The 14,102-nt window shown below is 34.0% G+C and overlaps 1 protein-coding gene across 2 annotated transcripts in view; it reads left to right on the top strand.

The window, feature by feature from the left end:
- Nucleotides 1-515: 515 nt before the first annotated feature.
- Nucleotides 516-14,102, top strand: part of LOC114332840 (myrosinase 1) — a 36,571-nt gene continuing 22,984 nt past the window's right edge. The window contains exon 1 of one of the 2 annotated variants that reach the window (XM_028282618.2): nt 516-644. In XM_028282618.2, coding sequence (XP_028138419.2) covers nt 598-644 — 47 coding nt within the window. In that variant the 5' untranslated portion in view covers nt 516-597. The remainder of the gene's footprint in view (nt 645-14,102) is intronic. The other variant, XM_050661050.1, reaches the window with a different exon arrangement.

Here is a 14,102-nt window from a genome sequence, read left to right as displayed (position 1 = left end):
AAATTTAGCTATACTAATGATTCTTAACAATATTAGAGTATATTAAAAATCATTTGAACGTAAGTATAGTTTTAGATGTCGAACTACTACAATTCTACAGGGTGTTAATTTTGCTACGAAATTAATAAAAAAACGTAATTATCTTTTAAGATACTCTGTATAATATTACAAAACCTCATATTTTAAGAAAGAAGACATCGAAGGGAATCCAAAAATGTAAAAATATACAGGGTGTCCCATTTAAAAAAACGAAGTTATAAGCAACTTCCGGTATAACCGGAAGTTGCAAAGAGATGAAAATATTTTCATTTAATAGGTCATCCTTCAAAACCCCTTTATTCCAATTTTCATGATTCTGTTGGCTTTAGTTCTCGAGATATTTCTAATAGGCCCTTTATTTGCCTCACCCTGTATATTACTACTTGCCTAATAGTTATCAAACCATTAATTTTTTAAGAAAACGATAAAATTCCTTTTTATTTTAGTAATCTTATCTTATTATTTTACGTACTTTTAAATGAAATTACATTTAGATATCGATAATTTTTGTATTATTGATAACTTTAATAGACATAATGACTTTGATTTTGCTACAAAATGGATAAAGTTTTGGTTATTGCAGTCTTTTCATTTTTTACAACATGGTAAGTTTATAATTTTATTGCATATTTATATATAGGGTGTTTCATTGAAAAAGGGAAATACTTGAATGGAGAATAGAAGTCACTAAGGCCGTTCTAGATATACAACATTAATTTATTCCCCACCGATTTTTATAACCGAGTTACAGGGTGTTATATCGATTTTGCCCATAGCTTTCTGGATCAATAACGTTGGAACCACCTTATATATTTTTTTAATATTTTGTTACAAATAATATGTCTCACTTAGAACCTGAACTACCCAACTGCTAATCACAAACAGAAAATCCAGGTGAGGATTAACAAAAAATATAAATTCATTATGACTTTCAAACAATACCCTGTACATCGAAATTTTCAAAATCCGTTTGCATATTTAAAAAGAGCACAAAAACCCGAGTTTAACGGTTCACTTAAATTTTTTGGCTATACAATTAATGACTCAAGTTTGAAATTAAATTGAAATTTTTAAGAACGAACTCCTAGATTAAAAATGTGGTATAATTAACTTTTAATAATTAATTATTAAAGTTAATAAATAAATACTGATTTTAAAAACAATCAATGCTTATTTTTATTACATCGAAACGACTCACTTAGTAACAACGAGAAAAATTCAGGTCTCGATTAACAAAAAAATATAAAGTAATTGTGACCTTGAAACAACACCCTGTATTGTGAAATTTTTAAAATCCGTTTATAGGTTCTCTTTAATATTTGACGCAGAAGATTTAATAACTTTAATTTTTAAATTAAATATATTGAAAAAAAGACTAAGCTTTCACTCTAATGGCATATAAAACAACATAATGCCATTCTACACCCCACCAGAATAAAAACAATGGGAACCTTCTCTGGTTACACCTCCGAGGCTTCTACAATTTGCAAGCCATACGGATGCTGAGACTAAGGAAGATGACGGAATTCTACAATTTACAATTCACGTCCCATCTGCTCAGCGCGGTAAAGTTCCAACGAAAATGGTTCCCTTCATACTCCACACAGAGTAAATGTAAATCAAAAATGAATAACCATTTTCAATTTCGTTGCAAAACGAAAACACAGCCGAACCATATTCTAGTCCAATCAGAGAGTACTGCAAGCACCCCTACCGGTTTCGAAACTTATTAGTCTCTCATCAGGAGGCACATATGCTGCTCTCCCCGATCCAACCAAAACAAACCCCAGCGTGCAGTCCCGGATTGCAACGAACGAAATGGCATAGATGCCCTAGCGGCAACTGCTAGCAAAAAGACTAATCTTTCACTCTAATGGCATATAAAACAACATAATGCCATTCTACACCCCACCAGAATGAAAACAATGGAAACCTTCTCTGGTTACAACTCCGAGGCTTCTACAATTTGCAAGCCATACGGATGCTGAGACTAAGGAAGATGAGGGAATTCTACAATTTACAATTCACGTCCCATCTGCTCAGCGCGGTAAAGTTCCAACGAAAATGGTTCCCTTCATACTCCACACAGAGTAAATGTAAATCAAAAATGAATAGCCATTTTCAATTTCGTTGCAAAACGAAAACACAGCCGAACCATATTCTAGTCCAATCAGAGAGTGCTGCAAGCACCCCTACCGGTTTCGAAACTGATTAGTCTCTCATCAGGAGGCACATATGCTGCTCTCCCCGATCCAACCAAAACAAACCCCAGCGTGCAGTCCCGGATTGCAACGAACGAAATGGCATAGATGCCCTAGCGGCAACTGCTAGCAAAAAGACTAAGCTTTCACTCTAATGGCATATAAAACAACATAATGCCATTCTACACCCCACCAGAATGAAAACAATAGGAACCTTCTCTGGTTACACCTCCGAGGCTTCTACAATTTGCAAGCCATACGGATGCTGAGACTAAGGAAGATGAGGGAATTCTACAATTTACAATTCACGTCCCATCTGCTCAGCGCGGTAAAGTTCCAACGAAAATGGTTCCCTTCATACTCCACACAGAGATCGGGGAGAGCAGCATATGTGCCTCCTGATGAGAGACTAATAAGTTTCGAAACCGGTAGGGGTGCTTGCAGCACTCTCTGATTGGACTAGAATATGGTTCGGCTGTGTTTTCGTTTTGCAACGAAATTGAAAATGGTTATTAATTTTTAAATATATTGACATTTTTAAGAACTCTGATATTAAAAACCACGTAAAATTAACTTTTAAAAATAAATTAATACAGTTCATGAATAAATACACATTTTAAAAATAATCGATACTTATTTACTAGATTGGACTTACCCACTTAGTAATAACAAAAAAATCCAGGCCCAGATTAACAAAAAATATGAAGTAACTGTTAATTAGAAACAACACCCTGTATATTGAAATTTTCAAAATTTATAAGTAGAATTGCTTATAAATAGAAAAGAGAAGAAGACGTCTATGAAGTGATGATCCTCGATATTGTTGTAATTTAGCATACATTCTCTGTTTGAGAGTTTTTCGTGACTTGTAATATAAACAGCTTCTTTAAAAAGAAAAAACACAGAAGATGGACCTGGGAAAGTCCAGATGGAAAAACAAGGAACGAAATCGACTATTTCTTAACAAATAAAAAAGAATTATTTAAAGACGTAAATGTGTTAAACCAGTTCAGCACAAGCAGTGATCACAGGTTAGTAAGAGCTAAAATAACGATATCGATCGAAAAGGAAAGACTCAAAATGATAAATAAGAAACACCCAAAGAAATGGGTAAAACCAACTAATATTCAGGAGTTCGAAAAATATATTAATGATACATTGAAAGATACAACAACAACAGACATTAATATACTGAACAAGCAAATAATCACCACAATACAACAGGCTCAAACTAAATACTGTCCAACAAACCAAAAAGATGAAAAACTAAGTCAACCTACTAAAACCCTTATAGAACTAAGACGACAGATGAAAGGAGATACAAGTTCCAGCAAAGAAGCGCTAAATCAAATAAATAAGACTATCACAAAGTCAATAAGAAAAGACATAAGAAACTACAATGTAGAAAAAACAAAACAAGCAATAGAGCAAAATAAGAACATGAAAGTTTTGAAGAACGTAAGCGTACAAAAAGGAAAAATAGAAATCAACAAACTAAGAAACAGAACTGGAAAAGAAACTATAAACAGAGATGAAATATTAACAATAGTCGAAGAGTTCTACACAGAGTTATACAAATCAAGAAAAAAAGATGACAATGCGCAACCTCCAATTACAGTAAAAACTGGAGTATTAAATCAAGGATCGGATTTAATGCCCGATATAACAAAATCAGAAATCAAAGCGGCTCTGAAAAAAATGAAAAATAATCGAACCCCAGGTGAAGATGGAATAGTATCAGAAGCACTAAAAATTGGAGGAAATATACTACTTGAAAAAATTAAACAACTTTTCAATATCTGCCTTCACAACGCCAATATTCCAACAGACTGGAACAACGCTACTATGATTCTATTACACAAAGCAGGAGACAAAGCCAATTTAGAGAATTACAGACCGATTAGCCTCCTCAGCCATTTATATAAGTTATTTACGCGAATAATAGTTAAGAGAATGGAAAGAAAGTTAGACACTTATCAACCAAGAGAACAGGCAGGATTCCGAAAAAATTACGGAACAAATGACCATCTACAAAGTATAAAAACCCTGATAGAGAAAGTAGTGGAATACAATAAACCCCTAGTTCTAGTTTTTATCGATTTTCATAAAGCCTTTGATACAGTTGAACTTAGCAAAATATTACAGGCGCTTAAAGAATGCAGGCTAGATTATAGGTATACAAAATTATTACACAAAATATACTTACAGGCAACAACCACTGTCAAATTACATACTAACAGTAATCGCATAAAAATAGAACGGGGGGTTAGACAAGGAGACCCAATGTCACCTAAACTTTTTAATACGGTCATAGAACATGCTTTCAAGAGTTTGGATTGGATGACAAAGGGAATAAAAATAGATGGAGAATACCTAAACAACTTACGTTTCGCCGATGATATAGTCATAGTAGCTGAGGATCTAGGTATGGCAAGAGAGATGGTACAAGAACTCGTTGTAGCTACAGAAAATGTTGGTTTAAATATAAACATCTCAAAAACAAAAATAATGACAAATTTGGTACCCAACCAGAACATCAGTATTGGTGGGTAGGAAATAGAACTCGTAGATAGATATAAATACCTGGGACATGAAATTACGATTGGCAGGGATAACCAGACTCATGAGCTGAAGAGAAGAATCGGTCTTGGGTGGGCAGCATTTGGAAAACTGAGAGAAACTTTTAAAAGTGAGTTACCCACATGTCTAAAGAGAAAGGTATTCGATCAGTGCGTCCTCCCAGTCTTGACGTACGGATCAGAAACACTTACCTTAACTAAAGCCTCGGCTACCAAACTAAGAGTCACGCAGAGAAGAATGGAGCGGTCAATGTTAGGAATAACTCTGCGAGACAAAATCAGAAACGAAGAAATCAGGAGAAGAACAAAGGTGACTGACGTCATCGAGAGGATAGCCAGGTTGAAGTGGAGATGGGCAGGACACGTAGCCAGAATGACAGATGGGCGATGGACGAAGAGGTTATTGGAATGGAGGCCAAGAGAAGACAAGAGAAGCGTCGGTCGACCGCCTACAAGATGGACTGACGACTTAAGAAAGGTAAATAAAAACTGGATGAGGGCGGCGCAGGATAGATGGGGTTGGAAACGAGGGGAGGAGGCCTATGTTCAGCAGTGGACTTTTGAGGCTGGATGATGAATATAAACTTCGTGAATATACTGTGACGGGTAGTGCTTTCAAGACGACAGACTCAGTAAAACACAGGGTAAAACAAAATATGTACATCAATGTAATTATGTACAGGTCAGAAAGAAATAAATATAAAATACAATTTATTTGTCGCCACGTTGCAGCGAAGTCCTCCCCCGAATAGATGTCTGTAAAAGAAAAGCAAAATTAATAATAATCCGAAATATTCTTACACCTCAGTGCAGTGTAAGTTGCAAAACAGTCACGCGATTAAAATATATAAATCTATCGGTAGGTCGCTCACTTCTAGAGTTGCACAAGTTTGACTTGAATGTTTGAACTTGACTTGAGTTTGACTTAATTTCAAGTCAAACTCAAGTCAATCCTTCTGACAAATAATTCAAGTCAAGTCAAACTGGTCAATCGTATAAGTTTGAAAATTCAAACTGTTTGTCAAACTAGTTTGAGAGAGTTTGAAAAATAATTTATTTAGTAGATATACTTTTTTGTCGAGATAGATATGTTAGTTGCCAATTAAGATAAGAAAATTAATAATACAATGAGTGCCACATAAAAGTAACTTGATATAAGAAGCGATTATAGTTTATCGAATTATCTAAAACTAGTTCTGTAATGTAGCCCTTTATAGGGAGTTTAACAAATATACTTTTTATAAAGGATTTTAGTCGTTTTTTGTAATATAGGTATGGTATACAGCCAACTAAAGAAAACTTTTTCCTCGTGGATATGGTATATACTCGACTTAACAAGTTTATTTGAGCAGTTATACAGGGTGTAACGAAAATACAGGTCATAAATTAAATCACATATTCTGAGACCCAAAATAGTTCGAATGAACCTAATTTACCTTAGCACAAATATGCACATAAAAAAAGTTACAGCCCTTTGAAGTTACAAAATGGAAATCGATTTTTTCGAATATATCGAAAACTATTAGAGATTTTTTATTGAAAATGGACATGTGGCATTCTTATGGCAGGAACATTTTAAAAAATAATTATAGTGAAATTGGTGCACCCCATAAAAATTTGATGGGGGTTTTGTTCCCTTAAACCCCCCAAACTTTTGTGTACGTTCCAATTAAATTATTATTGTGGTACCATTAGTTAAATTTAATATTTTTAAAACTTTTTTGCCTCTTAGTATTTTTTCGATAAGGCAGTTTTTATCGAGTTGCGGCTTCTTTTTTAATATGTTTACATAAAAATTTTATAGGGGTTTTGTTCCTTTAAACCCCCCAAATGTTTGTGTATGTTCCAATTAAACTTTTACTGCGGTACCATTAGTTAAACACAGTGTTTTTAAAACTTTTTTGCCTCTTTGTATTTTTTCGAGAAGGCATTTTTTATCGAGATATTACTTCTTTTTTAAAATGGTTCAAAATATACCTAAAAATGTAAATCATAAATAAATTTTCATATTATTACCAAGTCTCCATAATCCTACTTAGCCATATACAAATATGTGGTGGATTTGACAAGTATTCAAAATATCTCGATAAAAACTGACTTTTCGAAAAAGTACTAAGAGGCAAAAAAGTTTTTAAAATATTGTGTTTAACTAATGATACTACAATAATAATTAAATTGGAACGTACACAAAAGTTTGGGGGGGTTTAAAGGAACAAAACCCCCATAAAATTTTTATGAGGTGTCCAAATTTCACTATAATTTTTTTTTAAGATACTACTACCATTAGAATGCCACATGTCTATTTTCAATAAAATATCTCTAATAGTTTTCGATATATTGGAAAAAATCGATTTTCATTTTGTAACTTCAAAGGGCTATAACTTTTTTTATGTGCATATTTGTACTAAGGTAAGTTAGGTTCAATCGAACTATTTTTGGTCCCAGAATATGTGATTAAATTTATGACCTGTATTTTTGTTACACCCTGTATAATTATTACATACATATTATATAGTATCATTATGGTTATGGTTATAAAATGCCTGGTACTCGTGTGTATTTCGCAGACGTTCATCTGCGACAGGAAGAGAAATAAGTTTATTTAGACTTCCTAAGAATAATAACAGGTAATTGTTATTGCTTTGTAATTGTTGCATATTAGCTATTAGGTATATAATAGTCTTGATTTGACTTAATTATTGGCTTTAATTATTTGAATTAATATTATTGATAATAAATAGATAAAGATAAAGAGATATCTATCCTATTTTTACGAAATAAAAGAAAAGTATGTAGGTAAAGAGTTCTATTTATACACGAGAATTTCTGATTTAAACGACACAAACAAAATAATATTCAAACTAAAAATTGTTGGAGGTTACTTAGGGTGACCAAACGTCCCGAAAAAACGGGATTGTCCCGTTTTTTAACGATTTGTCCCGGGGTCCCGAAAAAGTCTCTCGGGACGCAATGTCCCATATTTGCATTGGGTTGATTTTATGTATCTGATTTATTTTCTCTCTTTAATTCTTCTTCAATCTCGCCATCTGTTTCATTCTTATTTCTGTTTCTCTTGTTACATTGTGGCCCAGTATTGTTCTCATTATTTTTCTTTCAAATTTCAGAAGGCACTCTTCCTCTTTCTTGTTAATCGTCGTTGTTTCCATCCCATATGTAACAACAGGTCTTATTAAAATCTTACATTATAAGTTCACATGATACTTAGAGCCTTGTTTCTCAGCAGATTTCTATTCAATCTATATGTTTTTCTGCCTTTCAGAATTCTTTCCTCTGTTCTCTCTCTCCCGGCTTTTCCTATTGTTACTCCCAAGTAGCTAAAGGTGGATAGAGTTTCAAGTTTATTGTTCTGTGTTATTAGATATTTCTTAGTTGTGTCGTCCTTCCCTATCGTCATGTATTTTGTTTTGTGCTGGTTTATCTATAGTCCTATTCTCTTCGCTTCTTTATCTAATTTTCCAAATGCTTCTATAAGTGTCATCTTCGTCTTCGCTATGATGACTAGATCATCTGCATATGCTACTAGTTGAAGTTGTATAATCCGTAATAATGTTTTTGTTTGCACAGTTTGTCCTCCGTATGATTACTTTCAATATAAGAATAAATCGTGTCGGGGAGATAGAATCACCTTGTTTCACGCCTTTGTTTACATTGATTTCCTTAGGAGTTGTTCCGTTGAAACTGATCCTTGGTATGGTGTTCTTTAGGCTCACTGTCAGCATGTGTCTAATCTTTCTGGGATTCCAACATTCTCTAGCTCCTCCATCATTTTCGTCCGAATGATTGTATCAAAAGCGCTTTTGAAATCTATGAATATTAGGTGCCCTTCTCTGTCGTATTCTCTCGATTTTTGAATTATTTGCTCCACTGTATGTATGGAATTAATCGTCGTTTTCCCAGTCTGAACCCGTTTTGATATTCTTTTAATATTCGTTCAGCGCATGATTTAAGTCTCATGTTTAGTATGTTTGCTAAAATGTTATAATATGGTGTTTAATAAAGTCATTGGTCTGTAATTCCCGCATTCCTCCCGATCTCCTTTTTTTATACAGTGATGAGCGCGTTAATAACCGGCAAAATAACGCAAAAGATGGAAAACACATTAAGTTGTGAGATAAAAATAAATGAAACTAGTGGAGGTGGGAGATTTAGCGATAAAAACCTATAAATTTATATTCTACTTATTATTTACCACCTTTAAACGCATCGGACGAGTTTGGCAACTGCCACTGGGAGAGTGGCAGTTTTAGTTGGCATACCCCTCTGATACGTCTAAAGGTGGAAAACAATAAATATAATGTAAGTTTATAGGTTTTTGTCGCTAAATCTCCCACCTTCACTAGTTTCATTTCTTGTTATCTCGCAACTTAATATGTTTTCCATCTTTTGCGTTCTTTTGCCTGTGTTCCAATCGTCTGGTAGTCTGATTTGTCCATATTTGTTGTATTAGCTGATTTATTTGTTTATGGAATTCTGCTCCTCCTGTATTTTATTAATTTCACAACTATTTTATCTTCTCCTGATAATTTTCCGTTTCCTAGGATTTTAATATTTGTTTTTGTACTTCTGTAAAAATTTCTACTTCGTCGTTATCTTTTACGGCCTTACTTTTTCATCGCAGTGTGTTTCCTTCATACTAAATAGCATTTTTTTGTAATACCTATTATTCCCCTATTCTGCTGATCTGTTTGTCTTCAAATAGGGTTTCTCCTTTTTGGTTTTTTTAGTCCTCTTGTGTTAATGCTTAAAATTATTTTCTGCCGGTCATTCTTCTTCTTTTTATTTATTGAGTTGGCTTTGTTTCTTGCTATTTTGTATTTTTCTGACGGGTTGTTGATCCTTGTCATTATGGCGGAGTTTTTTAGTGTTCTGTCTGTTTCGCAGTCGTGATCGTACGTAAATTACAGTCAAAGGTAAATTGAAAAGGATATATAGGTCACAAATTAGCTAAAATATGCTTCTATTTTAAAAGATGTTATGTTTTATTTCCCATGTTTCAATCGTCCCTACCTGTTTCGGTATCGTCCCAAACCCTCCTTGGCAGTGGCGCACCCAGGAGGTGGGGGGTTTGGGGGTTAAACCCCCTTTACCCCAGGGCATATAAAAAATATAGTTATGAAGAATCGTAGGAAAATGTAACTTGTCTTTCACAAATAACACAAAAAAGTCGGTGCCCAAGTTTTCAAGTTTATGATTTGGTCACCCTAAGGTTACTAGATTAACAAAGAAATCGTTGGATGGTTTTTTTTATCATACAAATCTACTTTAACGAAAATTTATGAAGGAAGAACAAAATATTATATTTTTAATAGAGTAGGTTTAATAAATTGTTTGCGACTTTGCAATGTCGTTTTAAAGAATTAGTTCACATTAGTTCAAATAAATCAGTATATTTATTAATTAATTCTGCCTCGACTACAGATATTTTTCTCTTACAGAGTACAGATTAGTAGAGTACAGATTCAGACCTATCCAAATAAGTCAAAACAAAAGTCGGTAATTGGAAATAAACACGTTGCGCAATATGATATTCAAACTTCAAACTGTTTGAAAAAGTTTGATTTCAAGTCAAACCTAAAGATATCAAAATCAAGTCAAGTCAAACTTTTTTACAAAAAAAGTTTGGTTTTCAAGTCAAGTCAAGTTTGTTGAATAAAATCAAACTAGTTTGACTTGATGCATCTCTACTCACTTCGCTTGCTACCGTTTAATTATGAGCGGCAAATTACTTCAACACGGTACACCTTGCTGCTCAAGTTGGCTTGCCTTAGCTTGCGAGATCACGTCACTACGGTGACTCGCTACTCAAGTATCCCTCTGCCTGTGCTGTTTCGGAGAAGTAGAAATGAGTGGGGCATCTGCGGGGACTGTGGAACTCGTACGGTTCTAGTGTTGGTGCGTGTTCTCGGCGTATCATTACAATACCTTGCTCTCCATGTATGGAAGGAATAATTGGTTTTTATCGTTTCTGAGAATGTTGTGCACTTTCCAGATTCTGGTCTCTTTGTAGTTGGTAGGTATAATTTTCCCATGAATGATTTCAGGTTTATATAATCTTTTATCTATCCTAACGGTTTAATCCGTTTCACCTGATTTTACTGATGAGTTGAAAGTTCTGTTAGCTGTTTGTCTTATTCTGTTTTTCCCTTATGAGCTGATTTAGATTCTTACTAATGTCTTTAAAATACCTCCAGTATATGCCTGTACCTCAGGAAGAGATTCAGTTGTCTCTATTTAATCTTCTTTCTGTATATAGTATTCTTTCAAAAAATTTAAGTTTTGTCTTCTTTCGCCTTCCTTGTTCCTACCATCAAACAGAGAAATGTGGGGTTTGATTTGTCACCAATATTGGTCATGTAACTATTATTGTCAATGTTGTTTATTCTTCTCTGACAGTCTAGAGCAGTGATACTCAACCTGCGGCCCGAGGGCCGCATGCGGCCCTCTAGAATTTTTTATGCGGCCCGAAGGCTAACTAAAGGGCCCTGTTATCAAACTATTTGTCATATTTCACGTGTTTTCCAAATTATTTGATAGTATGCCGATGTTTGAGGCATGTTTGGGCGTGAGGCAGACAATTTAATGACTTTAATTTTAAATTATATTGAAATTTTTAAAAACTCTGATTAAAAAGGAAGGTATTATTAACTTTTAATAATATATTAATAATCATTACAGTAAAACCTGCCATATCCGGATCAATGTGGCGACAGATATGAAAAAATCCGGATATCAAGCAAGACCACTTATTTTATAGTCTCTGAAAGGTTTTCTCCTTCATACATTCCAGTAATCAACGCCGTCAATAACTTTCGTTGATAGACACCTTTTATAGATTCTATAATACATTATTTCACCATCTTTTAGTTCTTTTGGGTCGGGATGAGAGGGTGCATTGTCCAACAGCAGGACTGCCTTTCTCGGTAGATTTCGGTAGATCCGGACGGCAGAACCGTCCGGATATGGGGAGGTCCGGATATGGCAGGTCCGGATATGGCAGGTTGTACTGTACTTATTTACTACATATATTACTACATTGCAACGACCCATTTAATAATCACAAGAAAAATTCAGGTCCGGATTAACAAAAAAAATTGAAATAATTGTGACCTTTGTATTATCTGTATATTAAAATTTTCAAAATTCGTCTGCACATTTGAAAAGAGCACAAAAAGCTAAGTTTAATTGCTCGCTTCAATTTTTTGCGCAGATAATTTAATGACATTAATTTTGAAATTATATCGAAATTTTTCTTTTGGAAGTTCGAGTTCTTAAAAATTTCGACATAATTTCAAAATTAAAATCATTGAATTGTCAATTGCGCAAAAAATGGAAGCTGCATTAAAGCTCTTTTCAAATAATGTGCAAACTGGTTTTGAAAATTTCAATATATGTTGAGTCAAGGACACAATGGATTTATAATTTTGTTTACTCCGGACCTGGATTTTTCTTGTGATTAGTAGTTGGGTGATTTGGGTTCTAAATGTGACATATGTGTACCAAATATCGAAAAATATACAAGCTGGTTCTAAAGTTATGGGCAAAATCTATGACACCCTGTTACTCGGTTGTAAAGTTGGTGGAGCAATTAATTTAGTATGTCTAGAACCGCCTCATTTACCTCTATTAACCATTCAAGTATTTCCGTTTCTCAATGAAACACCCTGTATACTACTTCATCTTGATTGCGGCCCGCAAGCTGTGTCAATAGCTACTATGTGGCCCAGGAAAGAAAAAGGTTGAGTATCGCTGGTCTAGAGACATGTATTGTGCGTTTGTTTTTTTTTTTGCAAGGAATATAAAGATACCAAGGTAAAATTCTGTATTAAGAAGAATCACCTTACCAACATTATACGTGAACTGCCATAGCTCAGCAGCAAGATATTGACTTCACAAGCTAAAGCGCCGGAATTCGAATCTCGGCACCAACAACGACATTTTTGAGTTTTGTAATAACAAAATCGTAGAATCTGACACTCGCAAGATGTCACTCTAGCGCGGTAGATTTGTTATTACAAAACTCTCAATTTTAAATTTAAAGTACTTATATGTAATTAATAAAGATTGTTGATATCTTGTCCGACAAATTTACAGGACCTCGATTTTTGATTCTTCGCCCAGATAGCACAAGTACGTTTTATGGACATCCAATGGACGTACATCTGTGTACATTGGAACTTCCAATGGACGTCCCGCTAAGGTACAATGGACATCCGATGGACGTCCAACGAGCGTGCAGATTTCACAAAATTGGACGTCCATAGAACGTCCGCTACAAACGTACAGTGTACGTTGTTGAAGCTTTCAGTGTACATCTTATGTACATTCAATGTACATCTGATGTACATTCAATGTACGTCTTATGGACATTTTTGTAGGGCACTTTTCAGAAAGCAATCTATTGTTCATAATTTTTTGAATACATACATAGCAAAAAGCTTTTAGGTATAGAAAATAGTTCCTATAATACTAAACTTATACTTTAAAATATTACACAAAATACCTGTTTTATTTCTCTTTATTATAACTTTATTATGTATACTTTATTATAGGAACTTCATTAATGCACGACTGCACTTGCACGATAAACAGCAAACACAAAGATATCACAGGGTGTATTATATTGTATGTAATAACTTAATAAAGACAAAATTCAGATAATGGCGCCCTATGAAGCATGCACATTAAAAGAGGTTTATTTCTGTTTTGTTCTGATTGTTCTGTTTCCTTCCAAACATTATTTCTTAGAACTTAGAGTCAGTACGGTTGTATATTGCAAGCGGGTTTGCCATTCTGTGAATTATCTTAAATAAATCCTCCTTCAGTATTCCACAACAATTAATAGCGATAATCCCCTAAAAGTACCTGCCTAATACTACCTTTTACGACCGATAGCGTGAAGAGCGACAACGTTGTCAAGAGTATTCTCATTTAGTTTGGCGGGAAATTTAACAGTTACAAAATGCACATTTAAGATTTAAATTGGTAGTGTTTAATTATTGTTAGTTCTATAATTACCGATGCGCGATGTAGCTCCGTTATTCTGAAAAAGTTTACCATCGTTTTATCATCATCTAATATTATATAGGTTTAATTAAAATAATTTTAGTGGTTCAGTGTTTTAATTCGATGATGAAAAAATATGTGACTATATTTATTAGAAGCTTCTTGTATTCTACTAATAATATTGCTTTGATTAAAACAAGAAGCTATATATAATTACTGATAAATAATAGTCGCGTTTTGTGTAAAATCTCCATGGACC

Source organism: Diabrotica virgifera, chromosome 9 (assembly GCF_917563875.1).
Source record: "Diabrotica virgifera virgifera chromosome 9, PGI_DIABVI_V3a".
Classification (NCBI taxonomy): domain Eukaryota; kingdom Metazoa; phylum Arthropoda; class Insecta; order Coleoptera; family Chrysomelidae; genus Diabrotica; species Diabrotica virgifera.
This window is presented reverse-complemented; position numbering and strand designations above follow the sequence as displayed.